Source organism: Manis javanica, chromosome 3 (assembly GCF_040802235.1).
Source record: "Manis javanica isolate MJ-LG chromosome 3, MJ_LKY, whole genome shotgun sequence".
In the NCBI taxonomy this organism is placed as follows: domain Eukaryota; kingdom Metazoa; phylum Chordata; class Mammalia; order Pholidota; family Manidae; genus Manis; species Manis javanica.
In genome coordinates, this window is record NC_133158.1 from 211,319,025 (window position 1) to 211,346,997 (window position 27,973).

The 27,973-nt window shown below is 40.9% G+C and overlaps 1 protein-coding gene across 6 annotated transcripts in view; it reads left to right on the top strand.

The window, feature by feature from the left end:
- The window catches only part of EXTL3 (exostosin like glycosyltransferase 3), a 107,768-nt gene that overhangs the window by 63,036 nt on the left and 16,759 nt on the right, over nucleotides 1–27,973 (top strand). For all 6 annotated transcript variants that reach the window (XM_073232757.1, XM_073232759.1, XM_073232760.1 and 3 more), the window contains 4 exons: nucleotides 8,902–9,001; nucleotides 10,558–13,185; nucleotides 20,548–20,675; nucleotides 26,350–26,494. In XM_073232757.1, the coding sequence (XP_073088858.1) occupies nucleotides 11,038–13,185; nucleotides 20,548–20,675; nucleotides 26,350–26,494 (2,421 nt within the window). In that variant the 5' untranslated portion in view covers nucleotides 8,902–9,001; nucleotides 10,558–11,037. The remainder of the gene's footprint in view (nucleotides 1–8,901; nucleotides 9,002–10,557; nucleotides 13,186–20,547; nucleotides 20,676–26,349; nucleotides 26,495–27,973) is intronic.

Sequence of the window (27,973 nt, forward strand, 5' to 3'; positions counted from 1 at the left end):
TTCTCTTACTGTGTTTTTGATGCTCACAGAGACTGTAGTGATAGCCCGTGTTTTGCTCCTGATGTTGGTAGTTTGAATCTTTTCTTTTTTTCTTTGTCATCTTGCAGGTTTGTCAAAACTCTTGAGAGCTCAAAACTCTTGACAAACCTCTTTTATTGATTTCCTCTCTTTTTCTGTTTTTGATTTCATTGATCTCTGCATTTTATTATTTCTTTCCTTCTGTTTACTTTGGGTTTATTTAATTCTTTTTTGTGGTTCTTGAAGGAGGAGCTTTTTTACTTAAGACTTTCCTTTTATTCAAATGTATGCATTTCATGCATCAGTTTTTGTCTCGGCACTACTTTACCTAAGTCCCACAAGTTTTTCCCCTTATAATGTCTTATTTAATCCTCACAATAACCCTGGTGGTAAGTAGGGATTTTCAACATCACTTTAAGGAGGAAATTATGTAATATTCTTAAATTATCAAAACTGTGCTGATTCTTGAATCAAATAGTCTATCTGGAAGTCCTGGTGGCCTTCAAGCCTTTTCCTGACTGTAAAATACTCTCTTTTTATTTTACAGTTTTTTTATTTTCCTTGAATCAAGATATATAGGCTGTAAATCTTAAACTTGACTGAGAATAAAAATATGAATTAAGGCTTACAACCAGCTTATTATATAGTGAGCAATGACCGAGTACCCGGAACTTTGTGCTTTCTGTAGGAGGATTTCAAAAGTGGTGAGAAAAGTAGTTTTTTTTGTAAGGCATTTTTAATTTAGCTGGAGAGAAATAACTTAATCAACTGTTCATTAGTTTCATTCAAGTAAGTTCTGAATCCTCTGATCTTGAGTATGGAAGTTTAGACAGTTGGGAAATCCAGTGTAGTTGGGGAACTTTTATAAAAGAGGTAAGACTAAAATGGCCCTAAAGAATAAGTGGAAAATGGAAAAGAGGAAGAATGCCATAACAAGTGCCCATCAGTGTGTCTACTGGGGTAGTGAGATGGGGAAGGTTGGAGAAGGCACAGCCTGAGCTATTAGCTTATTCTTTGCACTGGGATAGTGCCTGAAAGATTCATGATTTTAATGTATGTGTTATAGTTTAAGTAGGATGGGTAGGTAGAGCGAACCTTGGTTATAGAGGCTCTTGAAAGTGAGGCAGAAGATGATATGAACAAAGGCTAACAGTAAAAAAGCAGTTTTAAGAATAGAAAAATCAGAAAAAAAGATGAGAGAATAGGAAGGCAAAAAGGTAGAAACCTCCTCCCACACACACACACTGAGGAAGCAACTGCAGCAAAAACAAATGAAAATGACCTGAAGAACAGACCATGTGCACCTGATGAAGAAAAGACCACACAGAGGGGTAAAGTGGCAGAGCCATGATTGATTGGGACCTAAGCCCTTCCCCCATCCCAGCCCATAAGTGGGAGTGAGAGGAACAAAGTCGGGGAGAGTTTAAGAGCTCAGAAACTCTGCACACCTAGCTCTGGATATCTCTGGGAACATGAGTTCACATTGCATTGAGCTTGGGTGATTAATGGGACCGGACATCAGGGAGAGCTGGAGCACCCTGCAAGAAGACTTCTGTCATTTGTGAAGGACAGGCACGCTTCGTCGGTCCTGCTGGGACCCAACACAGAGGCATTACCAGTGATGGGAAGGGTGCCAGAGAGGCAGGGAAAGGGCAGGTGGATGACATTGTCTTCACCAGAGGAAGGGCAGGTGGACAATGTTTCCACAGCCCTCCTTTAGCTCAACTGGTTGGGTGCTTGCAGGGTCCAGCCCCAAACGCTCCATCCCCCTTGCTGGTGGCTTGGCCCTGAGGCACTAATCTGTGCAGCCACCTACCTGCACCCACCTACCCACTTTGCTGCCTGGCAGGTGGAGGGAGACTTTGCTGAGTGGTAGGTGGAGGGAGGCTTCCCAGATTTCCTGGCCCTCTCTCAGCCCAATTGGGGAGGCACCTGCAGCAACCAGCTCCAAAAGTTCCTTCCTTCTTGTTGGTGACCCAGCCCAGTGCCTTGTTCCCCTGCACACCCACCCTGCCTACCCAAGCCCAGCAGCCCTGCCATCACTGCAGGGCAGGCAGAGGATGGCCCTACCCACAATGATCCCAGCAGAAATGCAGCTGCATGGCCCACAAAGGGCCTCTGCTGACAAAGTCCAGTCACTGCCAACAGACAGTAGGATCAGGCAGGAAGGCAAACTATTTTTCTTTTAGGAGTTTTATGGTTTCAGGTCTTACATTCAAGTCTTTAATCATTTTATTTATTTATTTTGTATATGGTATAAGATAGTGATTCAGTTTCAAAATTCTGCATCTAGCTGTTCAGTTTTCCCAGCACCATTTATTGACAACTGTTTTTTCTCTTCTATATATTCTTGCCTCCTTTGTCATAGATTAATATGTCCATATATCTCTGGATTTTGTCTTCTGTTCCATTGATCTATGAATCTTTATTTTTGTGTGTGCCAGTACCATACTGTTTTGATCCCTATAGCTTTGTAGTAAAGCTTGAAGTTAGGGAGCATGATACCCTCCAGCTTAGTTCTTCTTCCTCAAGATTGCTTTGGCTGTTTGGGGTCTTTTGTGTATCTAATAAATTTTAGGTGTCTTTGTTCTAGTTCTGTGAAAAATTCCATTGGTATTTTGATGAGGATTGTATTGAATTTGTAGCTGGCTTTGGGTATGTAGCCATTTTAACAGTGTTCTTCCTGTCCATGAGCATGGCGTGTCTTTCCATTTATTGTGTCCTCTTCAGTTTCTTTCTTCAGTGTCTTAACAGTCTTCAGAGTGCGGTTCTTTCATTTTCTTGGTTAAATTTATTCCTACGCCTTTTTTTCTTTTTGATGTGATTGTAAATGAGATTGTTTTCTTAATTCTTCTTTCTGATAGCTCATTATTAATGCATAGAAACACAACCAGTTTTTGTATGTAAATTGTATTCTGCAACTTTACTGAATTCATTCTAATAGTTTTTTAGTGGAGTCTTTGGGGGTTTTTTATATACATTTTTACGTCATCTGTAAATAGTAACAGTTTTACTTCTTCCTTTCCAATTTGGCTGCCTTTTATTTCATTTTCTTGTCCGATTGCAGTGGCTAGGACTTAAAATGCTATGTTGAATAAAAGTGGTGAGAGGGGGCATCTTTGCTTAGTGCCTGATCTTAGAGGAAAAGCTTTAAGCTTTTTGCCTTTGAGTGTGATGTTAACCGTGGTTTTGTCATCTGTAGCCTTATTATGTTGAAGTATGTTCCTTCTATGCCCACTTTGTGGAGAATTTTTATCATAAGTGAATGTTGAATTTTGTCAAATGCTTTTTATGCCTTAATTGAGATGATTGTATGGTTTTTATCCCTTGAAAATGTGGTATGTCATGTTGATTGATTTGCGGATGTCGAATCATCCTTGCGTCCCTGGAATAAATCCCATTTGATCATGGTGTCCGATCCTTTTAATGTATTGCTGAATTTGGTTTGCTAATATTTTGTTGAGGATTTTGCATCAGGGATATAGGTTGGTAATTTTCCTTTTTTGTGGTATCTTTCCTTGGCTTTGGCATCATAAATGAGTTTGGAAGCATTTCTTCCTTTTCAAGTTTTTGGAATAATTTGAGAAGGATTCCTACTAAGTCTTCTTTAAATGTTTGGTAGAATTCATTTGTGAAGCTGTCTGGTCCTGGATGTTGTTCGGAAGTTCATTAATTCTTGATTCAATATCATCACTTGTAATGGGCCTATTCAGATTTTTTCTTTCTTTATGATTTAGTCTTGGAAGGGTGTGTGCTTCTAGGAATTTAGCCATTTATTCTAGGTTTTCCAATTTGTTGGTGTATAATTGTTCATAGTAGTCTCTCATGATCCTTTGTTTTTCTGTGGTGTCAGTTTTAACTTCCCTTTCACTTCTGATTTTATTTATTTGGGCCCTCTTTTTCTTGATAAGTCTGGCTAAAAGTTTAGCTTTGTTAATCTTCAAAGAACTAGCTTTTAGTTTCATTGATCTTTTCTGTTGTTTTTTAGTCTCTATTTTGTATATTTCTGTTCTGATCTTTATTTTCTTCCTTCTCCTAACTTTGGGTTTGTTTGTTGTTCTTTTTCTAGTTCCCTTAGCTATAAAGTTAGATTATTTATTTGGCATTTTTCTTGTTTTTTTTTTTTTGAGGTAGGCCTATATTGCTATAAACTTACCTCTTAGAACTGCTTTTGCTGCATCTTATAGATTTTTGGAGTTGTTTCTATTTTCATTTGTCTCCTGTTATTAAAAAAATTTTTTTTTATCCATTTGTTGTTTAGTACTGTGTTGTTTAGTCTCCATGTGTTTGTGTTTTTTTTCATTTTCTTATTGTAATTGATTTCTAGTTTCATTCCATTGTGGTTGAAAAAGATATTTGATATGTTTCCAATCATCTTGAATTTATTAAGACTTGTTTTTTGGCCTAATATGTGATCTACCCTGGCGAATGTTCCATGTGCACTTGAAAATAATGTGTATTCAGCAGTTTTCAGATGAAATGTTCTGTATATTTATCTATTAAGTCCATCTGGTCTAATGTGTTGTTTAAAGCCAGTATTTCCTTATTGATTTTTCTGTCTGGATGATCTATCCATTTATGTAAGTGAGGTATTAAAGTCCCCTACTATTACTATATTACTGTTGATTTCTCTCTTTTTGTCTGTTAATATTCACTTTACTTATTTAGGTGCTCCTATATTGGGTGCATTAATATTTATGAATATTATATACTCTTCTTGGATTGACCCTTTATCATTATGTAATGCTGTTTTGTCTTTTGATGCAGTGTTTGTTTTCAGGTTTCTTGTTTGACAAGAGTGTTGTTACTCCAACTTTCTACCTGATGCATTTGCACAGAATCTTTTTCCATCCGTTCACTTTTAGCATCTGTGTGTCTTGATATCTGAACTGACTCTCTTGTAGGCAGCATATAGATGGGTCTTGTTATTTTATCCGTTCAGCCACCCTATGTCTTTTGATTGGAGCATTTAGTCCATTTACATTTAAAGTAATTTTTATAGGTATATACTTAGTGCTCTTTTGTTAATTGTTTTCTGCTTCTTTTTGTAGTTCTCTGTTTTTTCTTCTATTGGTATCTTCCTTTGTGGTTTGATGGTTTTCTTTAGTATTATGTTTGGGTTCCTTTATGTTTAGTTTTCGGCTGTCTATCATAGGTTTTTAGTTTCTTGTTACCATGAAGTTCATATATATTGACCTATGTATGTAACAGTCTACTTCAAAGTCATAGTTGCTTAAATTTGAACACATTTTAAAAGCACAACATTTTTAACCTCCTCATGTTGTGTGTTTTTGATGTCATATTTTGCATCTTTTTTTTTGTATCCCTGAATTAATTCTGTTACTATAGTTACAGTTGATACTGCTATTTGTATCTTTTAACCTTCATACTACCTTTTTAAGTGGCTGATTTTCTGCCTTTTTTATATATTTACCTTTACCAGTGAGATTTTTTTCTGTCATGTTTTCTTATTTCTAGTGACGGTCTTTTTTCTGCTTAAAGAAGACTTAAGGTCTTTTACATTTCTTGTAAGGCTGGTTTAGTAGTAATGAACTCCTTTAGTTTTTAACCATCTGGGAAAGTCTTTATCTTTCCTTAAATTCTGATTGAAAACTTTGTGTTGGGTAGAGTATTCTTACTGTAAGTTTTTCCCTTTCAGTATTTTAAATATATCCTGCTCCTCATTTCTGGTTTACAAAATCTCTGCTGAAAAATCAGGTTATAGTCTCATAGGGTTTCCTTTTTATGTGACTGTTCATTTTTCTTTTGTTGCCTTAAGATTCTCTCTTTAACTGTTGCCATTTTAATTATATGTCTTGGTGTAGATCCTTTGGGTTCTTCTTGTTTGGGACTTTCTGTGCTTCCTGGGCCTGGACAACTGCTTTTTCCCCAAGTTAGGGGAGTTTTCAACCACTCTTTATTCAAATAAATTTTCTGACCCTTTTTCTCTCTTCTCCTTCTGGAACCCCTATAATGCAGTTGTTAGTATGCTTGGTGTTGTTCCAGAGGTCCATTAAACCATCCTCATTTTCAAAAATTCTTTTCTTTTTGCTATTTCTATCTATTCTGCTTATTTCTGTTATTCTGTCATCCAGATTGCTGATCCATTCTTCTCTGTCATCTAACCTCTGCTGTTAATTGCTTCTAGTGTATTTTTTCATTTAATACTGTGTTCTTCAGCTCTAATGATTCTTTCTTATATTTTCTGTTGAAGTTTTCACTGTGTTCCTCCATTCTTCTCCCAAATTTGAGGAGCATCTTTATAACCACTACTTTGAATTCTTTATTGGTAAATTTCTTACCTACATTTCATTAGAGTTTTTTCCTGGTGTTGTATCTTGTTCTTTCATTTGGGATATTTTCTTCTGTCTCCTCATTTTGTTTGACTTTCTGTGTTTGTTTCTAAGAGTAAGTGGAGGAGCTGCCTCTCATGGTCTCGAAGGAGTGGCCTTGTGTAGGAGCATCTGTGTAGACTGTGTGCCTGTCAGCTGGGTAAGGCCACTTGGAGTGGGTGTGGGCTGGGGGCTCCTGGGGCATGCTGCATTGGGGCTGCCTTGGTGGGATGGCTGGAGCTGGGGTGGGCTGGGGGGTCCTAAGGTGCTGTGGCTGCCTTGATAGGATGGCTTGAGTGGGCATGGGCCGGAGGTTCTCGGGCACCTCCCACTGGGGCCACCTTGGTGGGAGAGTTGAATGTGGAGCAGGTGGCTGGAGCTGGTATGGGCTGGGGGTGTGTGTGCTGGGGCAGTTCTAGTAGGTTGGCTAACACTCAGATCCTGCTGCCATCCCTGGGAGTGTAAAAGATGGCACCTGCTGGTGCCTCTAACCCCAGAGAAAGTTCCAGCAGTTCCCTGTCTGTTTGCTGGGTTCTAGGGTTAGTAAATTTTACTTATAGTCTGTTTCACTTATAGTCTAGTTGCCCTTTAAGCCACGTTTTCTTGCTGCCTCCCAGGACAGGCAGATGTGCACGAGGGCCACTCAGTTACATCCCTCCCGGCTGCAGTGTCGGGTTGGGAACCCCATCATTACCATGTCCCCATCTCTCTATTGTTTGTTGTATAGAAGCTGTACAGTCAGCCCTCAGTTCTTCAGGAGGAACTGCTGTAAATGGAGGTGTAGATTTGGTGTGTCTGTGAGAGGTGAGCTCAGGATCCTCCTCTGCTGCCGTCTTGGACCCCAGCATTCTAATTCCTGCTTTCCGGTGGCGGTCTGGTTGCTGTGTGTGGGATGCACTGTTGGAGCCAGGTTGACACTTTAGGCATTCAGTGCTGTGGTGGGTGACTGAGAATGAATAAAGCATGCATCTTGTATGTGCAGTCAGAATCTCAGGAGATTGCTTCTTATCCATTTTTCAGTGACATTTATTTTTAGGCCCTAGTACTTTCATTGTCATTTTCCAGAGAATGACAGAAGAGAATCTGAAGGTTCTTTTTCTTTCTTTTGTGCTTGAAATAATTTAATAGCTGTTTAGGACAGGCAAGTTCATGCTTTTGGACAATTGTGCCCCCTTTGCCTTATTCCAGTAAAAGAGATGGAACTTGATAGGGATAAATTCTTTTCAGTCATTGTGTCCATTAGAACATTGGTTTCTATTCCAGGTCTGTTCATATATAAAGTGGTAGAAATAGCAATATTAGATGAAGTATTGTCAGTATCCAAATGACTTTTTAAAAACATTTTGTTTGGACTCTATGTAATATATATATAGTTTTTCATAAAAACCATTTTTGAAGGGATGTTTAAAAACTGAAATATAGTTGATATACAACATTATATTAGTTGCTGGTGTACAGTATAGTAATTTGACAATTACATGCATTATTAAATGCTAGCTGTAATAAGTGTAGTTACCGTCCATCATCATACAAAGATATTGCAGTATTACTGTGTTTCCTATGATGAACTTTCATCCCCATGACTAATTTATTTTATAATTGGGAGTTTGTAGTCTTTATCCTGTTCACCTGTTTCACCCATCTCCTTCCTCTCCTCTTCCATGGCAGCCACCAGTCTGTTCTCTGAGTTTAAGAGTCTGTTTCAAACAGTTTTATTTTTTAGATTCCACATTAAGTGAAATCATATGGTATTTGTCTTTCTCGCTCTGACTTAATTTAGCATAATATCTTCAGGTCCATCCATATTGTTGCAAAGGGCAAGCTTTCCTTCTGTTTTATGGCTGAGTAATATTCCATTGTGTATGTATGTGCTGAATCTTCTCTATCCATTCATCCAGCGATGGACACTTAGGTTGCTTCCATGTCTTGGCTATTGTATATAATGCTTCAGTAAACATAAGGGCACATGTTATCTTTTTGAATCAGTGATTTTATTTTCTTCTTGTAAATTCCCAGAAGTGGAATATATTTTTCAGTTTTTAATATGAAAAATTCCAAGCATAAGTAAAAACAGAACATAGTATGATAAACTCTCATGTGTCCGCGTCATTCAGTGTCAACAACAGCTCATGACTAATCTTGTTTCATCTATACATCCAGATGCTCCTCACCACCCTCATACTGTGCATTTTTTTAAAGCAAATTCCAGATAAATCATTTCCTCTGTAATATGTTAGTCTATACTTCTAAAAGGGAAGGCCTTTTCAACCTTACAGTGTTTTGTTTTTTTTTCCCTTTTCTTAGAGCACATGAATAAGTAACCATATATCTGGTTGGTTTGCCTTTGAGAAAAGTGCCAATTTATGCCTGTTTTGTCCCCGTGTATTTATTAATAGTTCCCCTCTTCACTTAAAAAGGAGTGTCTCTATTTGGACATTAAATTCTATAGTTATATACATAAGAGAAGCTTTTTTGTAGTGGACAGTAAGCAAATTCTTTAATAATACCAAGTATTTTTCTAATAGAGTGTTACTTTTCTATTTTCTATCAGGAGACTTAGCCCTGGAACCTGGAGTTCACTGTTCCAAGAAATGGTTTACTGAAGTCTAATGCTGCATGAGTCAGCCAAGGGAAGGACCCTAAAACATACGGTAAGGAGAGAATGAATCAGCTGAGTTGCCTTGATTATTTATGCCATCCTTTTTCCTCCACTGTTTTTTTTCTTTATCATGATTTGATTGTAAGTGCAGAGAATATTACTGCTGAGAACAGAATGAGGGATTCTAACATTTGCATGAGAAGGATAATGCTTTAGGGGTACCCAACCTACATTCTTTGGGATGTTTGGTCAGTCGCTAATTTTCCAAGTTTAGATGATCCAAATTTAGGCTTTTATATGATTAGGATATTTTGTGTTTTTTTTTGTTGTTGCTCTACTTAAGCCTTTTATTAAAATTGTTACTTTTTGTTTTTATTTAAAGAGAGAGAAGACTCCATTAAACCTTTAAGTTTCACGTCGTTAACAAAGGCAGAGGCTAGAGAGAGTGCTTAAGCGTCAGTGAAGTACTGCTTATTTCAAACTACCTCATGCACTATCCTTGCTGTTTGTTTATCTCTTAGGCTAAAGGAAGTTCCATTAGGTCCCGGATTATTTTACATTCTAGATTCTCCCACAGTTATACTTACCATGTCTTAGACATGTTAAGAGCATGATAAATACTTTTTGGAGGAAATGACTGAAAGGAATTTGGAGTATTCTTTGGCACAGAAAATTGTGAATTGAGGTGTAGATATGCTGAGTGAAAGCAAGTGAAAAGCTTTTATAGCCTGTGATGGTGAAGTTTGGTAGAGCACAGGACTGGGAGTGTTGTTTGAAAACTTACAAAGCCTAAAGTGCCCTCACATCATCTGTCCCTTTTTATAACAACATAATATGTTGTTATCTCCATTTTGGGAGATTAGGAAACAGAGGCATAAGGTCTGATAGCAAATCTGTCTCCAAAGGATGAGAAATAATGCCCGTCATTGCTAAGTATAGTGTTCTTTCTAAAAGACCAAGTTACTATTTATATTTAACCAGGAGCACATGATGTCCGCTAACAAGATAAATGAGAAGAAACTAGGAAACACCTTTTGTCTCTACACTACTGCGACTCCTACTGGGTAGGGATCAAAAGAGTTCTTTTCAACCTTGAATATAACAAATTGAGCTTCTCACAGTCTTTTTTGTTGTTGTTTTAAGTAGTTCAGAAGGCCTTTCATGTTAGGAATGAACATAGCTCCCCAGGCTGGATGGGAAGGTGTCCCTCTTCATCTAAAGATAATGCCTTAGTCTAGAATGACAAATTGTTGCATATCTTTGCCTTCTGTTGAATGTAGGTGCTCATCATTTCCTAGGGCTCTAATGCCGCCTTGTATACAGTTAAATAGGAAGAAGGGTGTGTATCTGTGCGGAAAAGCTGAAGCTATTTTTGGACACTTACCCTTACCTGTTTCTTAACACCAAGTAAGATGTCCATACTAAACAAAACTTACACCAGACTTCAAATGCTTTGTGAGATATGCACCAGTGTTCCAACCGTTGTTGTATCTTACAGGCTTAAGCATTTTTTAGAAATGTCCTGGTTTGCAGTAGGAGGGGCAGGGAGGTGGCAGGCATGTTGAACATAATCTCTTTAAGACTGACACGGTTCTTTTTCTTTTTCAGGCCTGATTGTTGTCAATGACTTCAGTAAGAGGCTGGCATTTATTTCTGTTCTAACCAGCCACTTCGTAACTGTGGAGAGTGACTATGCATACTTGTTTGTCAGCAAAACCAAGGAACAAGAGCTATGGCAGTTGACAAAGTCTGTCTGACTCCAGGGTGTTTTTGTTGCGTCTCATCTTCAGGAACCGTCTCCATTTCATCTCATCGACAGTGTGGTACCTTTTACCATTTGATAAAGATTAAAGACATGTTCTTTGGTCACCAACCAGAACTTAACATCTGCTGGAATAAGGTCAGAGATTATTTCATTCACAGCTGAGGAAAATGAAATTTCCATTTTATTTGGTGCCTTGTATAGGGAATAGACAAACTCTTACAGAAATGTGTGAGTGAACAGAGATTGAGTTTATTTAACAGAAACTCATGGTTATGGCGAGTGACCCGACGTGATCGGAGGGGGCCGGAGCCGCAGAGGAACTCATGACGGGCTATACCATGTTGCGCAGCGGGGGAGTGGGGAATGGAGGTCAGACGTGTATGCTGCGCTGGTCCAACCGAATCCGGCTCACGTGGCTCAGCTTTACCCTCTTCATCATTCTGGTGTTCTTCCCCCTCATTGCTCACTATTATCTCACCACCCTGGACGAGGCCGATGAGGCGGGCAAGCGGATTTTCGGTCCGCGGGCTGGTAACGAGCTGTGCGAGGTGAAGCACGTGCTGGATCTCTGCCGGATCCGCGAGTCAGTGAGCGAAGAGCTCTTGCAGCTGGAAGCCAAGCGGCAGGAGCTGAACAGTGAGATCGCCAAGCTGAACCTGAAGATTGAAGCCTGTAAGAAGAGTATTGAGAATGCCAAGCAGGACCTGCTGCAGCTCAAGAATGTTATCAGCCAGACGGAGCACTCGTACAAAGAGCTGATGGCTCAAAATCAGCCCAAACTTTCCCTGCCTATCCGATTGCTCCCAGAGAAGGACGACGCTGGCCTCCCTCCCCCAAAGGTCACGCGAGGCTGCCGGCTGCACAGCTGTTTCGACTATTCCCGCTGCCCTCTCACCTCCGGCTTCCCGGTCTACGTTTATGACAGTGACCAGTTTGCCTTTGGCAGCTACCTGGATCCCTTGGTCAAGCAGGCTTTTCAGGCTACAGCACGAGCCAACGTTTATGTCACAGAAAATGCGGACATCGCCTGCCTGTATGTGGCATTAGTGGGAGAGATGCAGGAGCCAGTAGTGCTGCGGCCCGCCGACCTTGAGAAGCAGCTGTATTCTCTACCGCACTGGCGGGCAGATGGACACAACCATGTCGTCGTCAGCCTGTCACGGAAGTCAGGCACGCAGAATTTACTGTACAACGTCAGTACAGGCCGCGCCATGGTGGCCCAGTCCACTTTCTATGCTGCGCAGTACAGACCTGGCTTTGACTTGGTAGTGTCACCACTAGTCCATGCCATGTCGGAGCCCAACTTCATGGAGATCCCGCCACAGGTGCCAGTTAAGCGGAAGTATCTCTTCACCTTCCAGGGTGAGAAGATCGAGTCCCTGAGGTCCAGCCTTCAGGAGGCCCGCTCCTTTGAGGAGGAGATGGAGGGTGACCCGCCAGCTGACTATGATGACCGTATCATTGCCACCTTAAAGGCCGTACAGGACAGCAAGCTCGATCAAGTCTCGGTAGAATTTACCTGCAAAAACCAGCCTAAACCCAGCCTGCCTACTGAGTGGGCTCTGTGCGGGGAGCGCGAGGACCGCCTGGCATTGCTGAGGCTCTCCACCTTCGCCCTCATCATCACCCCCGGGGACCCGCGGCTGCTCATCTCGTCTGGGTGCGCGACGCGGCTCTTCGAAGCCCTGGAGGTCGGTGCTGTCCCGGTTGTGCTGGGGGAGCAAGTACAGCTTCCTTACCAGGACATGCTGCAGTGGAATGAGGCGGCCTTGGTGGTGCCTAAGCCGCGCGTCACCGAGGTTCACTTCCTGTTACGAAGTCTCTTGGACAGCGATCTGCTGGCTATGAGGCGGCAGGGCCGCTTTCTCTGGGAGACTTACTTCTCAACTGCTGACAGTATTTTTAACACCGTGCTGGCTATGATTAGGACTCGCATCCAGATTCCAGCTGCTCCCATCCGGGAAGAGGCGGCAGCTGAGATCCCCCATCGTTCAGGCAAGGTGGCTGGGACTGACCCCAACATGGCCGACAATGGGGACCTGGACCTGGGGCCGGTGGAAACCGAGCCGCCTTATGCCTCACCCAAATACCTCCGCAACTTTACTCTGACTGTCACTGACTTTTACCGCAGCTGGAACTCCGCTCCAGGGCCTTTCCATCTTTTCCCCCACACACCCTTTGACCCCGTGTTGCCCTCAGAGGCCAAATTCTTGGGCTCGGGGACTGGATTCCGGCCTATCGGTGGGGGAGCGGGGGGTTCTGGCAAGGAGTTTCAGGCTGCCCTTGGAGGCAACGTTCCACGGGAGCAGTTCACGGTAGTGATGTTGACTTACGAGCGGGAGGAAGTGCTTATGAACTCATTGGAGAGACTGAATGGCCTCCCGTACCTGAACAAGGTAGTGGTGGTCTGGAATTCGCCCAAGCTACCGTCAGAGGACCTTCTGTGGCCTGACATTGGCGTCCCCATCATGGTAATAGAGCAATGAGAAGTTTTTTTTTACTCTCAGTCCCTTTCCGTAGACAGACAGACAGACAGACAGACAGACACACACACACACACACACACACACACGTGACCAGCAGATTCCACTCCCTGTGACATTTCTCCCTTTGCTTTTTCAGTCCTTTCAGGCCTTGCCAGGTCTGTGTTTGCTGCTCACTTCCTAAGTCTCCTAAGACTCCAAAACTCAGATTGATCCTGGCCCCATGAAGGTTTACAAACCCCCTCACTTACCAGTAGACTCCTGTGTCGCTGCAAAGAAGGAGAGAGGGTGATGGTAAAGCTAACATCTAAGAAGCAGTTAGGACCCAGGCACACCTTGTTTTATTGTACTTCACTGCGGTACACTTTGCAGATACTCTATTCTTTACAAGTTGAAGGTGTGTGGCAACCCTGTGGGAAGTGAGTCTGTAGGCGCCATTTTTCCAACACCATTTGTGCACTTCGTTTCTCTGTGTCATATTTTGGTAATTTTTGCAGTATTTCAAACATTTTCATTATTTATGATGGTCTGTGATCAGTGATTATAACTTGCTGAAAGCTTGGATGATTGGCATTTTTAGCAATAAAGTGTTTTTAATTAAGGTATGTACATTGTTTTAGACATAATGCTGTTGAAGACTTAATAGACTACAGAATTGTGAAAACAACTTTTATATGCACTGGGAAATCAAAAAATTAATTTGACTCACTTTAGTAGAATATTTGCTTTATTGAGGTGGTCTGGAATTGAGCCCACAATATCTTTGAGGTTTGTCTGTAATTTAGCATGTGAAGAACTTGCAGCAGTATCTGTTATGATTTCTTCATTTATAGCTATGGAAAGTGAGGCTTAGAGAGGTTAATTATTTTGCCCAAGGTCATGATTTAGTACGTAATGGAGGAGCTGAGCTTTTTTAGTATGTCTAATCCCAGAAACTGCAGTTTCAATCGCCCCCTGAAGGACTTAGGAAGACTGTGTCATTCACCAGGATAGTATGGAATTCCTTTGCAGGATGCAGTTGGGAGTTTGGTGTTTGGGAATTGGAGATCCTGAACCTTTTCTGTAGTCTTTTGCAGGTTCTTTCTCATTCTTTGCTCCATCTGTCATGGTTAGGATGTTGTATTTTATAGGAAAAGTAATAGCCAAGTATGCAAGACAAGGCTTTAGTCCTGAGTTCATCCACCTCTTGGCAATCTAGAAGATTTCCCATTTCTCTTAAATGTGAGGCCATGGAGTGAGTTTTAAGCAAACTGCCTACTCGTTGCCCTGTAGCTTAGGCACTTTACAGAGAAAGGTAGCAAAACAGGGCAAAAGGTCTGATGAGCTTATGCATTGCTAGAAGCTTGTTTAAAGAAATCTTTTTTAGGCAGAATTAGTCTGCAAGGGGAATGTTGGTACTAGACCAGTTTTCTAAAAATTTATTTCATCATGTAACTGAGTCATATGAAATATTTTCTAAGCAGCAGCACGTAGGATAGAGCGGTATGAGTTTTAGAGTGATAGAGACCTGGGATTAAATAGTAATTTTTGTCATCTTTGATAAGGTCATTAACCTCTTTGACTTCTGGATTACAGAGGAAGGAATTAGGATAATACAATAAGGAATCTGGAGAAATGCCCAGTTGTTGTTTGACTCTTCCTTACCCCTTCGTGCCCACGGACGTGGAAGGCAGTGTGGATAATCTGCCTATGTTACGGGCAGCTTGACCTCTTCACTGAGAGAGGCTTCTGGCATCCTCTCCATCACCTCCCTTTGTATCATGGCTGGGACCGCTTTCTCCTGCACAAATCTTTGTTTTCAATTTTCTTTCTTATTACTGCTGCTAATCTTTTATTTTATTTTATTGAATTTATAGTCTGAGACTCTTCAAAGACTGTGTATGTGTAGGATTTTTAACACTTTTGATCCTAGAATTTATCTTGTATATTAAATGTTGTAAAGGGTGAGATTTCTTTATAGACCTCTTCCTAAATTTCACTTCTTTCTTTCTCAGTTACAACTTTCTGAATGTCACTGAAATAAAAAAAGAAAAACCAAACATTTGTTCTGTGAAAGGTAGATGCTGCTCGAATAGAATAATAAAGCAGCCTTTGTTTGCCATTTTTCCTGAGTTTTCTTTGAATTTGATAGGGATGTAGAGAAGCTGGTGCCACCTCCTTTAACAGTGATTGAAATTCGTCAGAGAACTTACCAGAACTAATCCTTTCTTTTAACTCCGGTGGGAAATAAGTAGTTCTCTTTGATTACTAGGCAGCTCATTGCAATAATATAATACCTATTTGGGAAATGCCAGAAACTGTCCAAATGGGGGCTATTTTGAATGGCTTGCTCATATTAGCAATACAAGTTTTTTCTAGTTCTTCTGAAAAAAGAGGAAATAGTTTCAAGCTGGAGAATTTGACTCCATTCTCTATAAATATTTTAATGACTTTCTTTAACAGAGGCAGGGTTTGGGACAGTTGAATTGCTGGCCTCTTGGGCATAGAGCCAACCCTGCCCAGGTATCAGGTAAAAGGGACTAGTAGCAACCTTCTGTGGAAAAATGGCACTGTTATGAGATGTCCCGGTGGTTTTTCCACCTAAGATGCACTTAATGACTTGGGTTGATTCACTTACTCTCTTTACGTCCTTGATTTTTCTTGCCTGTCAACTTCAAAGACTTGCCTATGGCTAGTTAAGAGCTGCTTTCTTAAACCATGTTTAGGTAGTTCTTCATTTGAATCCAAATTCATTTTTCTCCTTCACTTGAGCAGCTGTCACTTGCTGAATTGTTGAAATGTTCCCTTGTTCTTGTTAATACCAACAACTACTTACATTCCAATCCCTTAGATTTTAAGGGAGATTTGCTAACTATGGAATCAGATTTATGCTGGTAGCTAATTAAATATTTATGGTGTGAATTGACACTTTGCTAATTAATGTGGATTTGCTAATTGTGCCTGGATTTAGAAGCCAAAGACCTCCTTGATCCTCTAGGAGAAAGGACCCTGTTAGAGTAGTTCTTTTATCATTCATTAGCTCCAGAACTCCTCAAGAACCAAGGTGAATGTTAACTGAAATTAGTTATTATTTTTTGATCATGCATACCCTGTGGGATACCTTTGCATAGGTTGGGTTCTAGGGACTATTCCATTGTAATGAGAAGAGAAAGCCAAGGCTCTCATGAATGGTGGTGAACAGAAGAACTAGTGAAGCATCCTCAGGAGCCTTGCACATGAAACAAGAAAAATAAATATTCGTAAGCATTGCTTCTGACTTGGTTGTTGTAGGTTGTTGAGTTTTTGGCATAGAAAACAAGGTTAAATACAAAGGAGTTTCAGTATATCGATTGTTTTATACTTGGATAGATAAACTTCTCAGTTTTAATTCCCTATTTTGAGAATAGAATGGACAGGACCAAATTAGGTCCTATTTCCTACTCATTCGTTCTTCATTCATTCATGAAACATTTGCTGAACATCTCCTATATACCAGGGACTGTGCTCTATACATTATGGTTAATGTCATGCCAGTAATTTATGATTTAAAGGTTGGTCTTCACGTTCACAAATTACTGAGGTGTAATCATAAGGCATGAAAGAAAGAACAGCCAATGTTGAGGAAGGAGGGAATGTTGTTTTAATTTGGAACAAAACATCACAAAAATAAGAATGTTTCCTAACTACTTCTGGTTGACTCACTTCTTTCACATTCTGCATGTCTCAGCCTCTCGGGCCAGTGCTGGTGTGCATGTCTGCATTACAAATCCTTGAGTCTTTCTGTCCGTATTTGATGCTAGGTGGGTAATAGTTGTTTTGCTGAGCTTTAGCCACTAAGCACTAGAACTTTGAAGCAAAACTGTTAGAAGAAAAATTTCACTCTCCACTGCCCTTTCCCCCCCTTAATTTTAGTTTGTATTTACAAAGTTTGTAAGGGCAGAAATCTCTTTTTGGCTGTGGGGAAAAGGTGATTGTCCTTAAATAATGAACTATAGTTAACTATTTGAAGTTTGCTTTTCTGTCTTCTGGTGGTTGACTTTAAGTCAGGGTGTCAACAATGGCACCGGTGACACTTTTGGGGGGACAGGTCATTGTGGGGTGCTGTCTGCACTGTAAGGTTTAGCATCCCTGGCCTCTATCCACTAAGTGCAAATAGCACATTCTCCTTCCCCTTGTTGTGACAACCAAAAATGTCCACAGTCATTGTCAAATGTCCCTTGGGGACAAAAATCACTCCTAGTTGAGAATCGTACCACTCTCAATCCTTAAGCAGACTTATTGACAACAGTTATATGTAGGCTAACCACAGATAAGCTGCTGCGGTACTTGGTGTATTTCTGTGAATCCTTAAAAGCTTTTCTTTCTTCTGATGGCTGATGCTTCAGTTCCCTAATCTGAGAATCTTGCTGACATCCGTATCGGAGGAGTTATGCCGGGATGAGCAGAGGTGGAATGTACACTATCTTCCTGGAATCCATAGAAGCTGACCTTAGTGGACTTGGCCTCTGATGGGTGTTCATAAACCTGCTCAAAAACTGGATATGAAGTCTAGGCCAAAACACATGTGCCATTAGACCTTCAGTTCTAAGTCTTCCAAGGGATAAGCAGGTCATCTCGATGTGATTTACTTTGTAAATTGGACAAAATTTTGGATATACAGTATGTATCAAATCATGATCACTTTAGGGTTTGTTATTGTTTCTTGTTTTTAGATTAAGAAGTTGTTAATAGGATTGTCGAGCTGGGCTGATGAACGACTTCAGTTTTTGCATGAAACATGGTGCTATGTTGATTTAGTGGAGAGGTTACTTGCTTTCCCACGTCCAGTAAGTGGTGGAATTGAAATCTGAACTCAAGCTCTCCTGACTCCAGAGCCATGCTTTTTCCTCTGTACCAGTGCCTCACAAAGCTTCACAGGCATAGGATCACCTGGGGACCTTTCTTCTGATGGTCCCCAGGTTGTTAAAGTGCAGGTTCCAATGTGGTAGGTTTGGGGTGGGCCTGCGGTTCTGCATTTCCAGCCGCGTCCCAGGCCGTTGCTCGCCTTGTGGGTCATTGGGTCACACTTTGAGCTCTGTGCTGTGTTCCTGCATCACTGCTTTTGCTGTAAATAATTCTCCTGTTCTTAACTCACAGAATTGGTGATCTATAATCAAATATTCAAGGATTGGATTTTTCAGTTATTTTTTCCTCATTGTAAACTCCGTGTACTCAGTGCTGGATTTTAAGCTCCGTGGAGGTTGTAAGCTCCGTGGATTCACTGCTGGAGCTGCAGGCGAGCCCCGTCCACCTGAACCGGCAGGGTTGCAGTTCTGTATCAGTGAAAGCTAGGCATGTTAGGGAAGGAAAATGAATGGCCCAAGAGTCATTTGGAGGTGGTCCAGTGAATGGCCTCTGTGGTCCATTGATTCTCCCGTGCACATTACATCGTAACATCTCTGAAATCGGGTGCTTTCAAGGTGGCCGGCGTTTGACCTCTGCGGAGGCTGGCATGTGGCTTCGGCTGCCTCTGGCCTCCCTCCTGCACCCTGGGGAGGGAGCCTGGCAGCCACGACTGTGAGTAGCTGTCTCCCCCTCGTTGCTCCTCACCCCTCCCTGCTCCAGGCCTCAGGCCTTGGTTCTGTTGCTGCTGAACCTGGGCCTGGGAGTCCTAGGCGACAAGCCTGGGGGTTTTTACACCGGACAGTGCCCTGCAGGGCAAGCTGGCTGGCTGTGCCTGCTGCCCGACTCTGACGTCTGTCCTCTGGCAGCAAATCTGTTACAGCGCCTTCCCTGTCTTGACTTGGGAGGAACCCCTCTGGGGCTGAGGCAGAGTCTTGAAAAGCTCTTTAATAAAGTAAATATTCTAAGTGAAAACCTACTGCATGTGCTTTCTTATCTGGCAGCGTTTTTCTTTCTTGGTGGCATACAAATTAATAAGGCATTTTCCATGGGGCCTTAGTTCAATGAGATTTATGAATTTAATGTAAGTTTAGCAGAGAAAGACTGTTTTGGAGCTAGAAGGTACGAGTTAGAGTCTAGCTGTGCCCCTTGCCTGTTGTGCGTGGATAGAGTGAGAGCTGGACTCTGACCTCCAAGCCCTTCTAGTTCTGAACTAGCTGGATTCTGAGTGTGCTGGAATGAATGAGTTGAAGTGTGAGGATTCCGCTCTGAGAACAAAGAAGTGATTAATTGTGGCAAGGAGAAGAGTGACAGGAGGCACCTGAGCTGGGTCTCCAGGGGCAGAATAATTTTGGTAGAAGAATAGGAGAAAGAGTATTTTAAGCTGAAGAGACAATATTTGAGATCATAGGGGTACCTGTGAAATCATAACTTGTAATAAACTTCTAGATAAACTTTTGTAGACTTCTAGACCCTGGATATAATTACATTCATCCCACTAGGGAGGGGTTATTGTCGATACAAGTAACATATTCTGTTGAAAGTAAGATGACCCTTCTTGGATTTCTAAAAAGATGATTCCTCAAGAGGTTCTCTGTGGTTTTTGAGACTGAAATGGTGGTTCTTCATTGGTTGAATTAATTAGGTATAGAAAGTGTAAAAATAAAATGAGCTGTCAAAGTCCTGAGTGTGGGTATCCTCATTTATTTCAGTAGGAGGCGAGGTGAATAACAGAGCCCCACCTCCAGTGTGGTAAACTGTGCTTATCTGAGATGTGATTTCAATAAAATCCTTTTATTACAGTGTAGTTCTCTTTGGGTACTAATCTTTGTTTCAGGAAGAAAATACTTCACGATGTGGGTCACTTTGGATAGAGATTCTCTGTGTTGGGATTTGCTGTGGACACAGAAGCTGTTAGTTTTATGTAATTTGTGCAGCTTGAAGGAAAAAGTGTTTGCATGTGTCGTCAGCGCTGCGGGTAGGGACTGCAAAGGTGAAGTAATTAACTCGACTGGGCATGCTGCCTGTGTTTATATGGTGAAAAAGGACATAAAATTGGGGGTCAAGAGTGACGGACTCAAGGCATTTGTGAGTTTGGTTTTAAAGTTTATGAGCAAATGGGGGTTCCAGAGCTGGGAATCATACTCTCAGTTCTCCTCTGCCACCTTGTGTTCTCGTGGGAAGGCTTTTTGTAATTTCCTTGAACTGCGTTTATCACATACGTAAAATAATCCTCAGCTTTAGTGTGTTCCACAAGAGGATCAGTCCACAAATGAGTAAAGCTTAAAATGTGAAATCCTTATACATTTGCTGAATTCTAAGGCAGTTTTTATTCCTGAAAGGCAAATGCTAGATTTTATAAAGAGTAGGCAACCAGGCAACATGGTTCAGTGAGTTAAGCCACAGATTCGCCTTTGACCTGAAGGCGGTTTTGGCTTTGTGTTTGATGATGCAACTCTGACCGTCAGTGTGTTTCCTTCCCCCTTCCAGGTGGTCCGGACTGAGAAGAACAGTCTGAACAATCGATTCCTGCCCTGGGATGAAATCGAGACCGAGGCCGTCCTGTCTATTGATGATGATGCTCACCTCCGCCACGATGAAATCATGTTTGGGTTTCGGTGAGGAGCTGATTTTCCCATCAAGAAGCTGTTTCTTCTGCAAGTGACAGGAAGCCGACTCAGACCTGGCTTAGGCAGCACGCCGGATTTCTCGGCTCACGGGAACTGAGAAATCTGCGGACGTAGTAGGGCTGACCTGAGATACAGCGGGTCCAAGGTCTTAGACAGCGTTGGAAGCGCCATTTCTCTTCGTCTCAAGGCTCTGCTTGGCTTTGTGTCGCCTTTGCTGCCCGATGGGCTCTTCCTCGGAGGCCAGGGAGAAGGAATTCTGCAATGGGCCAGGATAGGGCTCCTGTGAGCCACGCTGCCACTGCCTCACTGGAGGCTGGCTGGTCCCCTAAAGAAAGCAGGAGGTTTCTGTGTTTGAGGAATGAGAGCAACTCCCTGGCTATGTTGGGGTGATGCAACAGTGCCAGAATCCTGGAGCCTGAAAGATTTAGGGAGCGATGGAGTTGGATGCAGAGATCCATGAGGAAAAAAGGGGTGGGGAAGGAGGTGCTTGTGATGATAAATGCGTGGCACTTGTCGCACCTGTCCTGTGTGCCAGAGCGGGGCTCAGCACTTTGTCTCATTGATTCTCCCAAGACTTGATGATGTGGGGAGGGGCCCTCTCCATTTGTACACAGGACTAAATTGAGATTCAAGAGAACGAAACCATGAAGTTAGAAAGTAAGTGGCAGACCTGGAAATCAAATGCAGGTTTGTCTGACTCCAGAACTTCCACCCAACTACTGTACTGTTTTCTTGAATCTTAGGAGTTCTTAGTGGAGCTTATTCCCCCATGACGGAATAGTACAGTAAAGGGATGGAGGAGGTCAGGGATACTCAGAGTGTGTCATGGGCTGTGACGCTGGCCCACGGACAGTTTATCTCCTGTCCACACAAGGAGGTAGGTGCAAAAATTGAGGATAAGCATTGAGAAACTTTTAAATAATTTGACATTTACCGTGACATCCAAGCGTGTGATCATTTTTCCTGCAATCCAGTTTTGGGTAACATTTATTGAATATAACTTATACATCATACAGTTCACTCACTTAAGCATGCTATTCAGTGGTTTTTAGTATATTTACAGATTTAACCACAATCTTTTAGAAGTCTTCATTGCCACAAGAAGAAACCTTGTACCCACTCCCTAGTTCTCCTGAACCTCTTTAAGCCCTAGGCAACTTTTAATCTACTTTGTGTCTTTATAAATTTGCCTCTTGTGGACATTTCACATAAATGGTACTGGATACTATGGGCCCTTCTTTCACTTAACATAGGGTTTTCAGGGTTCATCCACCTTATAGCCTGTGTCAGTACTTAATGTGTTTGTGTGGATATAAATACATTTTGTTGATTCATTTAACTGTTGACAGACGTTTGGGTCATTTTTATTTCTTGGCTCTTGTGAATTAGTGCTGCCATGAACATTCATGTACAAGTTTTTGTATGAACATTTCCTTCCTTTTCAATGTACACCTTGGAGCAGGACTGCTGGGTTTTATGGTCCTTTGTTTATCATTTTGAGGGATTTCTCCACTGTTTTTCAGAGTGGCTGTACCACTTTATACTGTCACCAGCAGTATGTAAGAATTCCATTTTCTCCACATCCTATGAATACTTGCTATTTTCCATTTTTTATTTATAGCCATCCTACTGGGTATGCAGTGGTATTTCAGTTTTGATTTCCATTTCCCTGATGACTAATGATGTCCAACATCTTTTCATGTGCATAGCAACCCTTTGTATATCTTCTCTGGAGAAAAGTCTATTCAGATGCTTTTGCCATTGTTATTTGGGTTATTTGCCTTTTTCTTGGGTTAATAGAGTCGTTGCCTCTGGTTATGGAACTGGGGAGTCATCTCTGGCTGTACTTCCTGGCCTTTTATCACCTCAGCCTTTTCTCATTTGTTCGGGCGCCCTTCGGCCTAAAAGCTTTGCCGTGTCTCCCCAGTTTGCTTATTTCACCTGAAGGAGGATGAAACAGACACTTTGGCAAAAGATAATATGGATCTCAGCTACCTTCAGCTTATGTACCAAAGAAAGAGGCAGATGTGTTCTTGAGACAGTTAAACAGAAGGGACCCGGAGAGCTGAAAACTTATGGCCATACAGAAGCAGTACATAAGTGTTCATAGCATTATTTATGGTAGCAAGTTTAAACAGCACAAAGGGTATGTACTGTATGATTCCACTTATATGAGGCACCCAGAGCAGTCAGATTCACAGGGACAGGGAGCCAGGGCCTGGAGGAGGGCAGGAATGGAGAGTTTGTGTTTGGTGGGGACAGAGTTTCAGGTGGGGAAGATGAAAAAGTTCTGGAGATGGATGGTGGTGATGGTCATACAACCATGTGAATGCACTTATTGCCACTGAATTCTACACTTAAAAATGGTTAAAATAGTAAATTTTATATTATAGTTTGCCACACACAAAAAAATCAGTTGTCAAAGAAACAAAAAAGAAGTATAAACAACCTGAAAGCCCATTAACTGATGAATGGATACATAAAAGGTGGTGTATCTGTAGAGTGGAAGGTTATTTAGCAATATAAAAAGGAATGAAGTCCTGACCCAGGCTGTGGCATGGGTGAACCTTGAAAACAGATTAAGTGAAAGAAGCCAGTCACAAAAGGCCACATAATGTATGATTCTGTTTATGTGAAATGTCCACAGTAGGCAAATACATGGAGACGGAAAGTAGATTAGTCGTTGTCATGGGCTGGGGAGAGGAGGAAATGGGGAGTGAGATTAGGGGGTTTCTTTTTGGGGTAACAAAAATATTCTGAAATTTGATAGTGGTGATGGTTTCGGGGCTCTGTGAATATACTAAAACTCAGTGAGTCATATACTTTCAAGTGAGTGAATTTTGTGGTATGTGGTTTGTATGTCAATAAACGGTATTTTAAAAAAAAGAAGGAAAGAAGGTGTGTAAGGTTAAGAGGAGGTGAGCGATTGTGGGGCGGAAAGTGGGTTTCCCTTCCTGGATCCAAGTATTTGTCTTGTCTTGGGCCCAGAACTTTTGATAATTCCACAGTTGGATCTGATGTTCTTTCTCTCTACATTTCATGGATCTTTTTCTCCACCTTTACCTCCAGATCCACAACTGGATCCTTTTCTCCATATTTCGTGGCTCTGCTTTATGAGTTTTCTTTTCCAAAGGGAACTCACCCAAACCTTTTCCCTTTAACATGACTTGGTATATGTTTTTTAATATTCTAGTTTGGAGAGGAAGAAAAGGCTTACATACCAATAAGAAACATGGAGTCTGGAAAGCAAAATCTCTTAAAAAATATTTCTTACAAAATGTTTTTGGTTATTAGTTGATTTTACACTGTATTTTCTTACTGCATTTCACATCGTTGGGTTCTTAAGGAACCAGAGGGGGGGAGAAACATGAAGTATAACCAACAAGGGTAAGAACGTCTCTTTGTATGTAGGGTAAAGCCCATGTGACTTTAATATACTGTACTATCTAAAGTATCTACTGATCTTTATTCAAAACCATTTTGCCTAAGTTTTGAAGATCAGAAAACCACTTTTAAGTTAAACATTTATAGTAATGACCTTTCACTTCATCCAGGTAACTCATTAAAGAATTGATTTGAGTTTCACAAACTTGCATAAAATATGTCGTCTTTATTTAAAATATATAGTGTTTGGACTGTCAGTAGTCCAAACTACTTTGGACTTTCATTTTCTTTCTTTCTTTTTTTTTTACTTAACTGACAGCACTAATGTGGAAGTGCTGTGGTAAATGATGTGCCGAAGTTCATACCATGAGGAGGTTGAATTGATGCACTTATTTTCAAAGGTGCTAGTATTTAAATTTGAAATGTTAACAGAGGAGTATTTCTCATGACTCAGATCCTTCAGTGGAATACTATCTTGATTTCATTTTTTAAAGTTTCTCTGTTATTGTTTGGCAAAGTTGAATTTGCCCAGTGAATTATTTTGAAGTTTGAGCTATGAAATTACCTTTGAAAGTTTTTTCCTATCATAATGCATAGGTAATTAAAACATTAACACGTTTAAAGAATAGTTCCTTAAAGGTAAGGTATACGAAAGCATGATCTATGATACAGCACATGGGTTAAAAATAGGGCAGCCTAAGTTTGAATATGATGCCAGGCAACTGATTATGTACAACACTTTTATGTGTAAATTTGTAGTATTACTTATAGTTGGTATTTTTAAGTGCCTAACTTTCAAATACCCACTGAAACCACACTATCTAAAACTCCTGATGCATTGTCCCAGGGTTTTTTTTAAGTTAAGCCTTTATTTGAGGTCAGCTTGTACCAGTGCCGCCACCTTGTTTTTTCCCTTATTAAGTAAGTAATTTACATCCAGTGGAGCTATTAACAAATTGAATATGCTACGTTTTGATATCACGTAGCAAATGAGATTCTGCCTTATTAAGAACTGTCTGCATTATATTGGCTTCAATCAGCCAGATCAGATGATTGAAATATGCATTTTCCTATTCTTTCTTCTATCGCTATTTCAGGGATGGTAGGAGCAATAGGCATTTGAAGGGATCTTTATCTTAGGAGTGTTGATATAACATTTGGATATGCCAGTGGTATTTTTAAGCAATTCTAACATTCTATGAATGTCAAGCTATATTATGAAAATATCTTATAGCTTTTAGGTTAGTAATTTGGAGTCAATTTTAGAAGATAAATTAGGGTAGAGTTGGGATTTGGGTAGGAGGTGGCAGAAAGCCCATCCAGAAGGCTGATGTTGTGATGGAAGCTGTGGTTTCTCGTCCCTTGGGCTGGATCACTTGCTTTCGAACTTAACCGGAGAGGAATTCTTTTGAAATTAAGTCTTACGTGTTTTAGGAATTGAGGTTCCATGTAAGTGACGAGAGAGTTTCTCAGGCAGTTTAAGTCTCTGCTTGGGGGTGAGTGGAGCAGGGAGGTGACAGCCCGTTGTTTACGGGAAGCCCTGCTGCAGGGTGCAGAGCTTTCTGTGACCCTGGGGAACTGATTTTGTGTGTTCTACCTTACCTATAAATTTGGGGATGATAGAGTTTATCCTGGAAACATTTTGAAATTCTCTATTTATTGCATTTGTGAACTCTTTTGTTTATATGGCCCTGTGGACCACTTCTTTTCAGTGGTGCGGGTTCCTGCCTCAGCTCTGCTCAGATCAGGAATCAAGACTGTGGCACCGTAACTCCGTGCAACAGTCTGGGTCTCCAGCTTTTTTCTCTAAGTAAAAAGAAAAGTGTGCAATGTATATAATTATATATGCGTCCTACTGTAATATATGGTCATTAAAAACAAAACTTCTTTAAACAAATTAAATATTAAAAATGAATATAAATACAAATTGTTATCTTCTTCCTGCTTCTCAGCAGATCGCTGACCATACCCCATTCTGGAGACCTTTAACTTAGCTCCATCCTGTGTTGTTCCAGCTTGTTCTTTCTGTAAGGCCTGGAGAGGTACTGACTGCCAGAAATTAGATGAATAATAAGCAGGTGCTTATTAAGAAAGCTATGTGAGACACTGGTTATTTGTTTTATCCCGTTTGACTTGTTACTGGTTTTGTTATTTAAAAAAGGAAAAAAATTAACACAGCCTGAGTGCCCAAGTCTGCAAAATAGAGGCCATCATTTAAAGTGTTTCTGATAATCTCAGAGCTTTATACTGAGGTGTGCATGTACTTGTGTTTTTTAAGGGTGTGGCGGGAAGCACGGGACCGCATTGTTGGGTTCCCTGGCCGTTACCATGCGTGGGACATCCCTCACCAGTCCTGGCTGTACAACTCCAACTACTCCTGTGAGCTGTCCATGGTGCTGACAGGTGCTGCCTTCTTTCATAAGGTAAGGAGAAGCTTGGTAAGATTGGCATTGCATTTCTATTGGATTGTGCTGCTCTATACCTTCCCTCCCAAGTCCTTCCTCTGGGCTCTGAAGACTCCCTGTCGTGAGCTGGCCAAATCGCCTACACCTCCCGCTTGACAGAATCCCTCCTCTGTCTGCTTGACCTGACGGAGACCTGACTTTTTCTTGAGGACAGGGCTTCCCTTGTAGCCTGTTTCTGTATTTCTCCCAGAGACAGTACTGGAGGCTGCTCGTTTCCCCACATTTGTACTTTGGAGCAGAAAGGTGTCCAGAACCATTTTCATTGCTTACCAGTTATTCTTCCGGATGGCCGCTTCTCAGCTGTCATATAAAGTGCCATTTGAGGCGCCTGGCATCTGTCTTGTTGCTGCCATCTACCAACCTTCTAATCATGCCTTCCCGGCCATCAGAGTCATTGGAACCTGCCCATCATCCTGATCTCCACCTGTGCCCTCCGTCATTCTGGAGCCGGCGCCAGCCGGCTGGAGCTGCCTCACCACAGCTCCCTGGGGAGGGCCATGTGTGTGCTTATCTGCCCTGTGACTATTTTCTTATGCCCATTTCTTTCTACTGTTACTTATGTATTTGGCCCTTGAAAGCAGTTAAGTTGGTCACCCTAATCTAAACAAGTTTTTTTATTATAAGTGCCCATCAATAAAAAGTTTTAAGCCTATAAAACACAAATATGTATATTTATAAATTTATAATATATTTATAAATTGATACAGTTATCTAAATTGTTTATAAATAAACATAAATTGCTTATAGAAATTTTTATAAGGTTTTGAGATAAAGATGACATAAAACTTCAAAATATTCTCACTAAATTCCTAAATTTTAGTGAAAGTAATATGATTGAGTAGATTTTTTTTTTTTTGAAATCTTGATTTGATGCTGTCTGTTATGCAAGTCAGAGGTCTGTTTCTAAATTAAGCACATTCTGATACTGGTTTTTAACCACTGGCCCAGGGAGAAATACCTTATTGCTGTGCTTACCAAGTCAGGATACTCATGTACCAACTTGGTAGCATTTTCAAATTGGACTAGAATTTTCATCTGCTAAGATGTCATTCAGTTTTTTTAGCAAACCAATGAGAAGTGGTCCTTTTTTTAGAGTAGCTTCTAAATCCATTGAAACTTTTCATTTAGGAGATTTTTAAACAGGTTACAAGTTTTTCTGTTTTTAAAATGTACACATGTGAAAGTTTTTGTAATAAAATTTTCCTAAGTAATTTTTGGCACCAAAATCACATAGTGGTGGAAATTCTTCTAAATATTTGTTTTCATAATGCTTTCTCCATGTTTTTTTGCAGACATTTTTTTCTTTCTTGTTATCATGTCACCTTTCTCTTGATGAAGATTAATTATGTTTAATTAATAAATGTGTTCTCATTAGCATACTAATGACAGCCACTGGCCATTTAAGGAATCAGTAAGTGTTCATCACCTGTCTTTTGT